Source organism: Bufo bufo, chromosome 4 (genome assembly GCF_905171765.1).
Source record: "Bufo bufo chromosome 4, aBufBuf1.1, whole genome shotgun sequence".
NCBI lineage: Eukaryota > Metazoa > Chordata > Amphibia > Anura > Bufonidae > Bufo > Bufo bufo.
Window position 1 is genome coordinate 452,554,647 of NC_053392.1, and position 13,953 is coordinate 452,568,599.

The 13,953-nt window shown below is 44.9% G+C and overlaps 2 protein-coding genes across 4 annotated transcripts in view; one reads left to right on the forward strand and one right to left on the reverse strand.

The window, feature by feature from the left end:
• The window catches only part of NDUFAF7 (NADH:ubiquinone oxidoreductase complex assembly factor 7), a 205,408-nt gene extending 196,055 nt beyond the window's left edge, over positions 1–9,353 (reverse strand). Inside the window, exon 1 of one of the 2 annotated variants that reach the window (XM_040429431.1) lies at positions 9,267–9,353. In XM_040429431.1, coding sequence (XP_040285365.1) covers positions 9,267–9,324 — 58 coding nt within the window. In that variant the 5' untranslated portion in view covers positions 9,325–9,353. The remainder of the gene's footprint in view (positions 1–9,266) is intronic. The other variant, XM_040429430.1, reaches the window with a different exon arrangement.
• Positions 9,354–9,392: 39 nt separating this feature from the next.
• CEBPZ (CCAAT enhancer binding protein zeta) overlaps positions 9,393–13,953 on the forward strand; it is a 90,482-nt gene continuing 85,921 nt past the window's right edge. For both annotated transcript variants that reach the window (XR_005778455.1, XM_040429429.1), the window contains exons 1-2: positions 9,393–9,549; positions 11,903–13,404. Coding sequence is in view for 1 of the 2 variants with exons in the window: in XM_040429429.1 (XP_040285363.1) it covers positions 9,445–9,549; positions 11,903–13,404 (1,607 nt within the window). In the remaining variant the exon portion in view is untranslated. The remainder of the gene's footprint in view (positions 9,550–11,902; positions 13,405–13,953) is intronic.

Sequence of the window (13,953 nt, forward strand, 5' to 3'; positions counted from 1 at the left end):
GATTGCTCTCCATCCCAATTTCGCAGTATCCAGGATTGTGTTGTTCTGGAGTGGGCTTGGGCCCAAGCTACGGTGGTAATGCATGATGTCATTGACCCCATTATGCTCATGGCTTCTCTTATCGAGCAATTTTTCTGAGCCTGGAATTTTTGTATCCTTTCCCTGAAAGCTTCTATCTTTTCTAGACGCAGGGATAACGACTGGGAACTTGAGTCTAGCAATACTCCCAGAAATTTTATTTTTGTGTCTGGTATTAAACAAGACTTTTTCGTGTTTATTAACCAGCCCAGTTTTGACATCTCCTGTATGATGTAGTCGGTCAGCCTGGATGTTGTCAGTGAAGACTCTCCTACAATGAGGAAGTCGTCTAAATAAGGGAAAATTTTTAGACCCTCTAGTCTGAAATATGCTATTTCTATTATAATTTTTGTAAAAACCCTTGGGGCAGATGAAATTATTTATTATGCCTTTCTGATCTTTTAGTGCGAACCTGAGGTAGGTTTGCGATTTTTGATGTATTGGGACATGATAGTATGCGTCCTTGAGATCGATGGATGTCATGTATGCCCCCTTTTTGATTAGGGGAATTATGGACGCAATAGACTCCATCTTGAATTTTCAGTAAGTTACGTGCTTGTTTAATTCTTTGAGGTTTATGATGGTACAGGAGGATCCGTCGGGTTTTTGGACCAGGAATAGTCTGGAGTAAAACCCCCTCCCCCTTTCTGGCTTGGGGACCTCTGTTATGACGCCTGAAGTTTTTAAGTCTAGGACTCCCTGCCAGATCTTTTGTAACACGCTTGGGCTGTGGGATGTCACCTGTAGAGATGAGCGAACTTCTGTTTTAAGTTCGGCGTCTAAAGTTCGGCTTCCGGTTAGCGGAGGATCCCGATATGGATTCCGAATTCCGTTGTGGTCCGTGGTAGCGGAATCAATAATGGCCATTATTGATTCCGCTACCACGGACCACAACGGAATTCGCAATCCATATCGGGATCCTCCGCTAACCGGAAGCCGAACTTTAGACGCCGAACTTAAAACAGAAGTTCGCTTATCTCTAGTCACCTGGAATCTTTTTGGGGGTTTTGAGGAAAATTCTATGCAGTATCCGCTTTGGATTATATTTAGGGCCCAGGGATTTTGGGTCACCTTCTGCCATGGCGATAGAAAATTCCTCAATCTTCCCCCGACGCTGGCGTCATTGCTTATTGGACTGTTTATTTTGTGGATTGAGGCGGAAAACCCTGCCTTTGGCTCCTTTCGGATAACTCCATCGTCCCGTCTTCCCTTTAACTCTTTAGGATTTTGACTGGGAAGAGTAGGGACGAAAAGGTTTTCTCTTTTTCTCTTCTGGGAACCCCTTTTTTGTGTCCGCTGCCTTTTCCAAGATTGTGTCGAGAACAGGCCCGAACACATACTCTCCAGAGAAGGCAATGGAACATAGTTTGGCTTTCGATGCTCTGTCGCCTCCCCAGGACTTAACCCATTGCGCCCTTCTCGCATCGTTTGATAGAGCTGCGTCCTTCGCGGCAAATCTGACAGATTCCACAGAGGTGTCAGCTAAAAAGGCAGTGGCGGATCTAAGAACTGGGATGGAACCTAGGATTTCTTCCCTGGGAGTCTTGTTTTTTAAGTGATTCTCAAGCTCATTAAGCCAGATATACATAGTTCTGGCAACTGATGTCGCAGCTATGTTGGTCTTAATAACCAACATGGAAGTCTCCCAGCATTTACGTGGCAGAGAATCGGCTTTCCTCTCCATAGGGTCAGATAATTGTGAAGAGTCCGGAAGTGTTAGATGACACCAGTGCTTAAATACTGAGCACTGGCTTCTACAGACCGGCCACATCAGCTCCCCCCAACATCTGTGAAGTTAGACAGTGGGTCCCTCCTGATCAGTAAATATATGACACAGAAACCCTGTGGACATTGTTTTAGTAGTCCTTATATCAATCCTTCTTTTACAGGCTATCAACTGACAGGACTCAGTATCATCATATACTTCCCACCGACTGTATACAGGAGCTAAGTATCATTTCTTTATTTATCTTGTCCAAAACAATGATAGAAATGGCTGCAGCTCTCACCTCTGACTTTAATCCACGAAGCACGGAAAAAAGGCCAGAACTGGGCCTAATAGAATATCCGATAGAAAGAGAGAATCCAGCTTCTTGTGGAGTAAAAAATAGTTCTTTATTGGCTCATCATATAAAATCCACCAAAATCACAAGAAAAAGGTGTACCGTAACATGTTTCGGGCTACAGAATCCAGCCCTTCATCAAGATTGATATAATGAGCCAATAAAGAACTATTTTTTACTCCACAAGAAGCTGCATTCTATCTTTATTTATCTTGTGTATCCTTTTTTTGCCCTACAAATTAGGGTCTGTCTACCACCCCCTGATGATCTGCCAGGCGCAGGTGAAACGCGTCGGGATTTATATGTATTCATCATTATTTACCATCTAAGTAGGGTTATTATAGGTCGACTATAGCCATAGGTCCGGGGACAGGGTATCTCTACCATCTGGGGATATCCCTGGGCTTAATTAATTAATGCTCACCACAGGTCCTATTCAGTAAAAGAGACAGACGGAGATGCCGGGCTACGCGATCAAGTGGATTAAGGTGAGTTAAATGATTTTTTATTTTTTTTTTAACCCCTCCAACGCTGTTTTACTATGCATTCTGTATTCAGAATGCTATTATTTTCCCTTATAACCATGTTATAAGGGAAAATAATAATGATCGGGTCTCCATCCCGATCGTCTCCTAGCAACCGTGCGTGAAAATCGCACCGCATCCACACTTGCTTGCGATTTTCACGCAGCCCCATTCACTCCTATGGGGCCTGCGTTGCGTGCAAAACGCACAAAATAGAGCATGCTGCGATTTTCACGCAACGCACAAGTGATACGTGAAAATCACCGCTCGTGTGCACAGCCCCATAGAAATGAATGGGTCGGGATTTAGTGCGGGTGCAATGCGTTCACCTCACACATTGGACCCATGCAGAAATCTCGCCCCTGTGAAAGGGGCCTTAACCACCTCCGGACCGCTGTACGCACAGACGCGTCCTGGAGGTGGTTGTTTCATTCCGAGTGGACGCGCCGGCGCGTCCTTTCGCGAGACGCGAGATTTCGGTCACAGCCGGCCCGCGCATGCGCATCGCGGGCCGGCAAATGTTCGACAAGAATTGCATCAGCAACCTGCCAGCCAATGATCGTCGCTGGCAGGTTGCTGATTTTTAAAAAATCGAATCACAAGCCATATAACAGATCATATTAGTAAATATGATCTGTTATATGGCTTCTCTGCTGGTCCTTTTCGTCGGTTGGATCCAGCAGAGAAGCAGACTGAACTGTGAGTACACCAAACACTACACCTTAGCCCCAGATCACCCCCCTGCACCCCAATTAACCCTTTGATCACCCCTTTGATCGCCCCTGTCAATCACTAGTGAAAGGAAAAAAAGTGATCAGTGTAAACTGTCACTTTTTTTTTTTCACTGGTATTGACTGTTAGGTTTTAGGGATAGTTTAGGCCCCTTGGTTAGGTAGTTAGCGTCAGTTAGCGCCCACCCCACCGCACCGCAGTCACTTTTATTCGCTGATTAGCGTATCGCTAATCAGCATTTGTACTTTTATAGTATCTGTAAGTGATCAAAACTGATCACGGTCAGATCTATAATAGTATTAGTGTCACTTTAGTTCGCCCTCCACCCAAAACGCAGTGTTTGCCCGATCAGGCCTGATCGGTCGCCCACACGTGCGTTCACCCACGCCCGCCCCACCGCAGTGACAAAAAATTATTATTTTTTGATCACTGCACATTCACTTTACACGCACTGCGGCGATAAAAAAATCAGTTTTGATATTTTTTATCAACCGCAGCGGCCTCCGGTACTTCGCTAGCCTCCCCTTTGTAAGACAGGTTTGCTTTTTTTCTTGGGTAGTCTCAGGGAATACCCCTAAATTTAGTAGTCCAAAATGTCAAACAGGGGGTATTCTTCTGAAGAGGCCTACAGGATTCTGACCCAGTCGGATGAGGAGTGGGAACCCTCATCTGACGAATCTAGCGGGTCAGAATATGAACCTGTGGAAAGCAGTGGCTCTCTGACCCAAAGTTCGGACGAGGAGGTTGAGGTCCCTGGCAGCACCAGGCGTACCCGGCCCCGTGTCGCTAGACCACAGGTTATGCAGGATCCGCTTCAAGAGCAGCAGAGTGAGGCTGTCGCTGCCGGATCACGTGGTGAGGCATACACCAGCAGCGCAGCCCTCCCTGGACCTAGTACCAGCACTGCCGTACAACCTGGTGAAGTAGCGAGCACCAGAAGGGCAGTTGAAGCTGGTACGGTGGCACGTGCAGTAGTTACCCCGTCGCAGCCACCGCGCAGACAGGCCCGTAGAGCCCCTAGAATCCCTGAGGTGCTGGCAAACCCTGATTGGCAGTCACCAACTTCAGCCGCACCTGTAGTTCCCCCTTTCACCGCCCAGTCTGGAGTTCGGGTTGAGACGGCTCAAATCGGTTCGGCCCTGGGATTTTTTGAGCTGTTCTTGACTGCGGAGCTCTTGGACTTAGTAGTGGCAGAGACAAACCGGTATGCCACACAATTTATAACCGCAAACCCGGAAAGCTATTATGCCCAGCCTTTCCGGTGGAAACCAGTCCAAGTTTCCGAACTTAAAATTTTTCTGGGCCTTCTCCTCAACATGGGCCTGACAAAAAAGCATGAATTGCGGTCATATTGGTCCACGAACCCAATTCATCACATGCCCATGTTCTCTGCTGCTATGTCCAGGACACGATTTGAGACCATCCTGCGTTTTCTGCATTTTAGCGACAACACCACCTCCCGTCCCAGAGGCCACCCAGCTTTTGACCGGCTCCACAAAATTCGGCCCCTCATAGACCATTTCAACCAGAAATTTGCAGATTTGTATACCCCTGAGCAAAACATCTGCGTAGACGAGTCCCTAATACATTTTACCGGGCGCCTTGGCTTCAAACAATACATCCCAAGCAAGCGTGCCCGGTATGGGGTCAAATTGTATAAGCTCTGTGAAAGGGCCACAGGCTATACCCACAAATTTCGGATCTATGAGGGAAAAGATCAGACCCTGGAGCCGGTCGGTTGCCCTGACTACCTGGGGAGCAGTGGGAAGACAGTCTGGGACTTGGTGTCACCCTTATTCGGCAAGGGGTACCATCTTTATGTGGACAATTTTTACACAAGTGTGGCCCTCTTTAGGCATTTGTTTCTAGAACGGATTTGCGCCTGTGGCACCGCGCGAACTAGTCGCGTGGGCTTCCCCCAACGGCTTGTAACCACCCATCTTGCAAGGGGGGAGAGGGCTGCCTTGTGTAACGAAGAACTGCTCGCGGTGAAATGGAGAGACAAGCGTGACGTTTACATGCTCTCCTCCATTCACGCAGACACGACAATCCAAATTGAAAGGGCAACCCGTGTCATTGAAAAGCCCCTCTCAGTCCACAACTATAATGCGCTCATGGGAGGGGTGGACTTCAATGACCAGATGTTGGCTCCCTATTTAGTTTCCCGCAGAACCAGACGCTGGTATAAGAAGGTGTCTGTATATTTAATTCAATTGGCGCTGTATAATAGTTTTGTTCTCTACAGTAAGGCTGGGAGAACAGGATCCTTCCTCAAATTCCAGGAAGAGATCATCACGAACCTCCTTTACCCAGGAGGTTCCGTGGCCCCATCCACCAGTGTAGTTAGCCGTCTACACGAGCGACATTTCCCCAGTGTCGTTGCTGGTACCTCAACCCAACCGCCACCCCGAAAAAAATGTCGTGTCTGTAGCAGGAGTGGAATAAGGCGTGACACCCGCTATTTCTGTCCTGACTGCCCTGACCACCCTGCCCTATGCTTAGGTGAGTGTTTCCGGAAGTACCACACACAGGTACACCTAGCATAGGGATTGCATCTCACAGGACAGGCACACAGGGCTATTAGGGCCCTTTTACTCACAGCTGCTGCAAACCTCTCCTTTCACCTGGGATAAAGTGCATAACGTACTTCGCCACATCTTTGGGCGATTTGCGCTTTGCACATTGTCCCATGGGGAAGGAGAGGTTTGTTCTATAAAGGTAAAAAAAACTAAACAAAAAAAAAATTACCGGTAAGTAAAAAAGTTTAAAAATTTTAAAAAAAGTTAATATGTTCTGTTCTAAAGTTAATATAGTTATTGCGTTGCGGCCTGGTTTTTTCTTTTTTGCTTTGTTTTTTTTACCTTTCAGGTGGACCAACCGATCGACTAGCTGCAGCACTGATGTGCATTCTGACAGAAGCATTGCGCTGCTGTCAGATTACACGTAAGTCGGTGTATGCGGCGCTGCAAGACGAGATTTCTCCTCTGCAGTAAAAGATACGTTTGCCGAGGCATATGAGCTGAGGAGGTGGCGGTGTTCATATACTTTGGCAAACACTTTGTATATATAAAAAAAAAAATCCCGGCAATGATTTATTCATCCACATCGATTGATGTGAATGGAGAAATCGGGTTTGCCAGGGCATACGAGCTAAGTGGGTATGGATGTTGGGCGGAGCTCCTATGTCCTGGCAGACGCCTTTCCCCTCCTTTTTCTTTTTTTGGCAGAGATTTTTTCATCCACATTGATCGATGCGAATGAAGAAATCTGTGCCGTTCATTTTTTTCTTTCAGCCCAGAGGCTGAATGGAAAAAAAAAATCTCATTACCTGTATGCTCAATATAAGAAGAATAGCAGAAACTCCTAATGCTGGGCATACATGTAATGATTGCGGAGACCCTCAAATGCCAGGGCAGTACAAACACCCCACAAATAACACCATTTTGGAAAGAAGACACCCCAAGGTATTCGCTGAGGGGCATATTGAGTCCATGAAAGATTGAAATTTTTGTCCCAAGTTAGCGGAAAGGGAGACTTTGTGATAACAAAATCAAAAAAATCAATTTCCGCTAACTTGTGCCAAAAAATTTTTTTTTCTATGAACTCGCCATGCCCCTCATTGAATACCTTGGGGTGTCTTCTTTCCAAAATGGGGTCACATGTGGGGTATTTATACTGCCCTGGCATTTTAGGGGCCCCAAAGTGTGAGAAGAAGTCTGGTATCCAAATGTCTAAAAATGCCCTCCTAAAAGGAATTTGGGCACCTTTGCCCACCTAGGCTGCAAAAAAGTGTCACACATCTGGTATCTCTGTATTCAGGAGAAGTTGAGGAATGTGTTTTGGGGTGTCTTTTTACATATACCCATGCTGGGTGAGATAAATATCTTGGTCAAATGCCAACTTTGTATAAAAAAATGGGAAAAGTTGTCTTTTGCCAAGATATTTCTCTCACCCAGCATGGGTATATGTAAAATGACACCACAAAACACATTCCCCACCTTCTCCTGAGTACGGAGATACCAGATGTGTGACACTTTTTTGCAGCCTAGGTGGGCAAAGGGGGCCACATTCCAAAGAGCACCTTTCGGATTTCACAGGTCATTTACCTACTTACCACACATTAGGGCCCCTGGAAAATGCCAGGGCAGTATAACTACCCCACAAGTGACCCCATTTTGGAAAGAAGACACCCCAAGGTATTCCGTGAGGGGCATGGCGAGTTCCTAGAATTTTTTATTTTTTTGTCACAAGTTAGTGGAAAATGATGATTTTTTTATTTTTTTTTCATACAAAGTCTCATATTCCACTAACTTGTGACAAAAAATAAAAACTTCCATGAAATCACTATGCCCATCAGCGAATACCTTGGGGTCTCTTCTTTCCAAAATGGGGTCACTTGTGGGGTAGTTATACTGCCCTGGCATTCTAGGGGCCCAAATGTGTGGTAAGGAGTTTGAAATCAAATTCTGTAAAAAATGACCTGTGAAATCCGAAAGGTGCTCTTTGGAATATGGGCCCCTTTGCCCACCTAGGCTGCAAAAAAGTGTCACACATCTGGTATCTCTGTATTCAGGAGAAGTTGAGGAATGTGTTTTGGGGTGTCTTTTTACATATACCCATGCTGGGTGAGATAAATATCTTGGTCAAATGCCAACTTTGTATAAAAAAAAATGGGAAAAGTTGTCTTTTGCCAAGATATTTCTCTCACCCAGCATGGGTATATGTAAAAAGACACCCCAAAACACATTCCCCACCTTCTCCTGAGTACGGAGATACCAGATGTGTGACACTTTTTTGCAGCCTAGGTGGGCAAAGGGGCCCACATTCCAAAGAGCACCTTTCGGATTTCACTGGTCATTTTTTACAGAATTTGATTTCAAACTCCTTACCACACATTTGGGCCCCTAGAATGCCAGGGCAGTATAACTACCCCACAAGTGACCCCATTTTGGAAAGAAGAGACCCCAAGGTATTTCGTGATGGGCATAGTGAGTTCATAGAACTTTTTATTTTTTGTCACAAGTTAGTGGAATATGAGACTTTGTAAGAAAAAAAAAAAAAAAATCATCATTTTCCGCTAACTTGTGACAAAAAATAAAAAGTTCTATGAACTCACTATGCCCATCAGCGAATACCTTAGGGTGTGTACTTTCCGAAATGGGGTCATTTGTGGGGTGTTTGTACTGTCTGGGCATTGTAGAACCTCAGGAAACATGACAGGTGCTCAGAAAGTCAGAGCTGCTTCAAAAAGCGGAAATTCACATTTTTGTACCATAGTTTGTAAACGCTATAACTTTTACCCAAACCATTTTTTTTTTACCCAAACATTTTTTTTTTATCAAAGACATGTAGAACAATAAATTTAGAGCAAAATTTATATATGGATCTCGTTTTTTTTGCAAAATTTTACAACTGAAAGTGAAAAATGTCATTTTTTTGCAAAAAAATCGTTAAATTTCGATTAATAACAAAAAAAGTAAAAATGTCAGCAGCAATGAAATACCACCAAATGAAAGCTCTATTAGTGAGAAGAAAAGGAGGTAAAATTCATTTGGGTGGTAAGTTGCATGACCGAGCAATAAACGGTGAAAGTAGTGTAGGTCAGAAGTGTAAAAAGTGGCCTGGTCATTAAGGGTGTTTAAGCTAGGGGGGCTGAGGTGGTTAATGTTGATAAGGTATCCTCAAAATTGTTTAAAAAAAATAAAATCCAAATGATGTGAATAAGTAACTGACGAATAAAAACCAACTTCAGTCTCGTCCTAAAGAAGATGGTCATTTCAGCAGTAAGTCTGAGAGATTCTATGTTCAGATTTCTGAGTGCTGGGGAACTAGAATTCCCAGCAGGTCCAGTCAATGTGAGAGCGCTTACCAGAACGCGCGTGAAGCGCTCTTCTCCCGCACTGCTGGAACCTGACGAGCGCGCTCATGCTGCACAGCAACCTCTGACAAGTTCCTGAGCTGGAAACTCAGATCCGGAAGTCGCGGGAGCCACGTGACTTCCGGTGCTGCGGGTTCCACGCTGTTCCAGCTACTGAGCGATTGACGGGATGGAGAAAGGCATGGATGTGGAGGGAGAGTGGAGCGCCGAAGACTCCGACGCTGGCGGAGATGGTTTCACGCTGGAGGAGGTGTTGCGCTTAGGGGGCACTAAGGTATGGTCATCTCCACTTTGTATGTGTATGAAAAGCGCTCCATGTGATGGCTGCTTTTCCCTGACCAAACACTGCTGCTGTGACCTGCAGACCAAGCATCTTAAAGGGTGTTATCCAACTCCTATAATGCCACCCAGACCAAGCATCTTAAAGGGCGTTATCCAACTCCTATAATGCCCCCCAGACCAAGCATCTTAAAGGGCGTTATCCAACTCCTATAATGCCACCCAGACCAAGCATCTTAAAGGGCGTTATCCAACTCCTATAATGCCACCCAGACCAAGCATCTTAAAGGGCGTTATCCAACTCCTATAATGCCCCCCAGACCAAGCATCTTAAAGGGCGTTATCCAACTCCTATAATGCCCCCCAGACCAAGCATCTTAAAGGGCGTTATCCAACTCCTATAATGCCCCCCAGACCAAGCATCTTAAAGGGCGTTATCCAACTCCTATAATGCCCCCCAGACCAAGCATCTTAAAGGGCGTTATCCAACTCCTATAATGCCCCCCAGACCAAGCATCTTAAAGGGCGTTATCCAACTCCTATAATGCCCCCCAGACCAAGCATCTTAAAGGGCGTTATCCAACTCCTATAATGCCCCCCAGACCAAGCATCTTAAAGGGTGTTATCCAACTCCTATAATGCCCCCCAAAATGTCTGAGCACTGCATACAGGTTATACTTGCCCAATTTCCTGTGGCGCCTGATGCCCTTACAGCCACCACTGCATCTCCTTGTCGCGCGAATTAAACCATATAGGGATGGGGCAGCCAATAGCGGACCGCAATGGGGATGAGCCTTCCTGGTATCGGTGATGCCCCATCATGGCCTGCTATTGGCTGCTTCCCTCCATCACTGAACGCTTTTCTGTGTCAAGGAGATGCACTGGTGGCTATGTGGACATCGGGAGTGTGGTAAGTATAATCTGTATGAGGGGCATTGGGAATGTGGTCATTATAGGGGTTGGAAACCTCCTTTAATGACTTAGGCTCCATTCACACGTCCGTGTGTGTTTTGCGGACACCGGCAATGTGCGTTCCGTATTTTGCGGACCGCACATCGCTAGCACTTAATAGAAAATGCCTATTCTTGTCCGGACAAGAATAGGACATGTTCTATTTTTTTAGGGGAACGGAATTGCAGACCCGGAAGTGCGGATCCGCAATTCCGGATCCGGGCAGCACATCGTGCTGCCCCATAGAAATGAATGGGTCCGCAATTCCGTTCCGCATTTCGGACATGTGAATGGACCATTAGGATGCTGTTGGTTCATGCAGGACCACAGATCTATTGAGTACATTATAGTAGACCCTAGTTTGAGCACAGAGCATCAAAGATCATTATGGGGCTGTGGGTTTGGATTAGAGCTGTAGTGTTCCATCTGGGAAATGCAGTCATCACATGGAGTGTATTTCCCGGTCTGAACACACTATGATGCAGTTAAAGGGCTTTTCTGAGATTTTAAGGCTACGTCTATACGACGACATTTGTCGCACGACAGATAGGGTACAACTACACTGCAACATTTGTAGCACAACATTTTGTTGCACTAATGTCGCGTGGCAATTTTTATAATGGCAGTCTATGGTGTCGCACTGCAACATACTGTGACGCAACAGTCGCAGAAAAATCCAGTCGCAGCATGTTGCAGTGCGACACCATAGACTGCCATTGCACTAATGTCGCGCAACAATTTTTTTAACCAAATGTCGTCGTGTAGACGTAGCCTAATACTGATGACCTATCCTCAGGATAGGTCATCAGTATCTGATCGGTGTGGGTCTGACGCTTGGGACCCCTACCGATCAGCTGTTTGAGAAGGCATCGGTGCTCCTGTGAATGCAGCGCCTTCTCACAGCTTACCAAGCACAGTACTGTACATTATATAGCGGCTGTGCTTGCTATTGCACTCCGCCCCATTGAAGTGGATGGGGTTGAGTGCGATACCAGCACAGCCGCTATATAATGTACACTGACAGCAGCGCCCGCGCCTTCTCAAACAGCTGATCAGTGGGGGTCCTGCACCTATCAGATACTGGTGACCTGTCCTACAGTACAGAAGATTTATTTTCATGTTCTCTGTATTCCTGGGTGAACAGCAGTTGTCGGGGTAGATTTCGATGGCTGGAGAGCTACAGTTCTCGCCTTTCTCTAGATGTGCATTATCGTTACTCAGGTTACGTTATCACATATATCAATATGATCTTGTGACCTAATCATTGATTTTAACAAGATGTAGTTCTGTACATAGAATGTTCTAAATTGTGTTTATTGCATATACCATAAGAATTCATAATACATGCATTTTAGACATTAATACTTGATTTACCTTTTTTTTCCCCCCACATTTAGCAAGATTATGTAATGCTTGCTGGCTTGCAAGATACAGGTGAATTATTGGACAGTGGCAAGAAAGGTGAAATTGATGATCTAGAGGACGGTGAATTGAAGGCATTCATAGAACAGTTGGGCATCCACAAAATAAGCAAAGAAGTACTAGAACAAGATGATGATCCTACTGAACATGAAGAAAAGAAAAAGGAAACTAAAATCTCTACGAAAGAGAAGAACGTGGCCAATAAAGGGAATGTGTCAAATGAAATACAAAATGGGAAAGACAAAGAGGGAAAGGAAAAATCTAATGTCTCAAAAAAGGAGAGCAACGTGAGAAGTGTGGCCTGTAAGAACAAGGGGAAGCCTGTCTTTGAGTTCACAGGACGGTCAACTCTGCTTTTGAAACCTGGAGGAAAGTGGTTTGACCATGACTATACTAAAGAGTTTACAATGCATTCCCAGAATGAAGATGATGTAAAGAAATACAAAGCTTTGGCTGAGAAACTATACGAACATGAGGTAAATGTGTATAACAATAAGAAAGAGCTCCGTAAAGGGGCTAACACAGTGTGGATGAAAACTGTTGTGTCAACGGGCACATTAGCGGACAGAATGGCTGCAATGATCGTTCTTATCCAGGATGCCCCCGTTCATACTTTACAGTTTGTAGAAAACCTTGTGAACTTGATTAGGAAAAAAGGCAGCAAACGACAAAACATCATGGCATTGGATACCTTTAAAGATTTGCTCCAGTCTGACCTTTTGCCTGACAATCGCAAACTTCACACTTTTGTCCAGCATCCCTTTGATAAACTTGAAGAGATTTCCAGTGGTAACAGAGATGCCAGAGACCGCCGCCTCATATTGTGGTATTTCGAAGAGCAGCTGAAATTGCATGTGGCAGAATTTGTCAAGGTGTTAGAGACCTTGACGCATGACAGTTTGATCGCGACTAAAGCAAAATCCCTGAATGTGATTCATGAACTTCTCTGTAATAAACCTGAAGAGGAGAAGACCCTTCTAGTCTTGTTGGTCAATAAACTTGGGGACCCACAGTATAGAGTAGCCACTAAAGCCTCCTATTTACTCGAGATGTTACTGAATAAACATCCAAACATGAAAGTAGTCGTTTGTCTAGAAGTAGAACGACTCCTGTATCGGCCTAACATCGAGGAGAAAGCTCAGTACTACGGCGTTTGCTTTTTGAATCAGATGATGTTCTCCCACGAAGAATCAGATTTAGCAAATCAACTCATTACAGTTTATTTTTGTTTTTTTCGGGCTTGCATAAAGAAAAAAGAAATTGACACCAAAATTTTGAGGGCTTTATTGACTGGGGTTAATAGAGCATATCCCTATGCCAACATAGGAAGTGAAAAGGTGAAAGAGCAGCTAGATACCCTGTTCAAAATCCTGCATGTTGTAAACTTCAACACCGGGGTGCAGATCCTAATGCTTCTGTTCCAAGTCATGGATTCCCAACAGACTGTGTCTAATAGGTACTTTGCCGCTTTGTATAGGTAAGCAATATAGCTCCTTCTGGTAGATTTAGATTTGCCTTGTATTATCTTATGTTTTTATCCATTCAGTTTTGTATCTCGGCATGAGAGGGAATTCCTCTGCTTTTTGGGAAGACTTTTAAAAGTAAAATGCTTGCTGCTGCTCTGTTGAGTTGCCCTTGGCAGCCTAATTTTAGAATTTGCCAGGTAGTTTTGTAAGATTTTTCCACTGTACTTTCACACAACTTTACATAAATCAATAGTAAAAGCAACCACAAGAAACTGGATTATGCTTTCAGTGAGAAATGTCCAGTTCTCATGTTATGAGCTGTTAACCCCCCCCCCCCCCCCCCCCACCCCCATTCCCCTTGCTACTTGCTTTTCAGTTTTGTCTTGAGATGGACTAGCTCCTCTGGAGGACTATATTACATATGTAAATGCAAGTCTATGGAGAGGTGAGGGGGTTAGGAGTAAGCAGCAGCATGAATGAGACAGGACTGAAAAAGACACTAAACAGACTGCACAGCTATACAGGAGGTTTATATCTCGGCAAAAGTGCTAAATTCACAA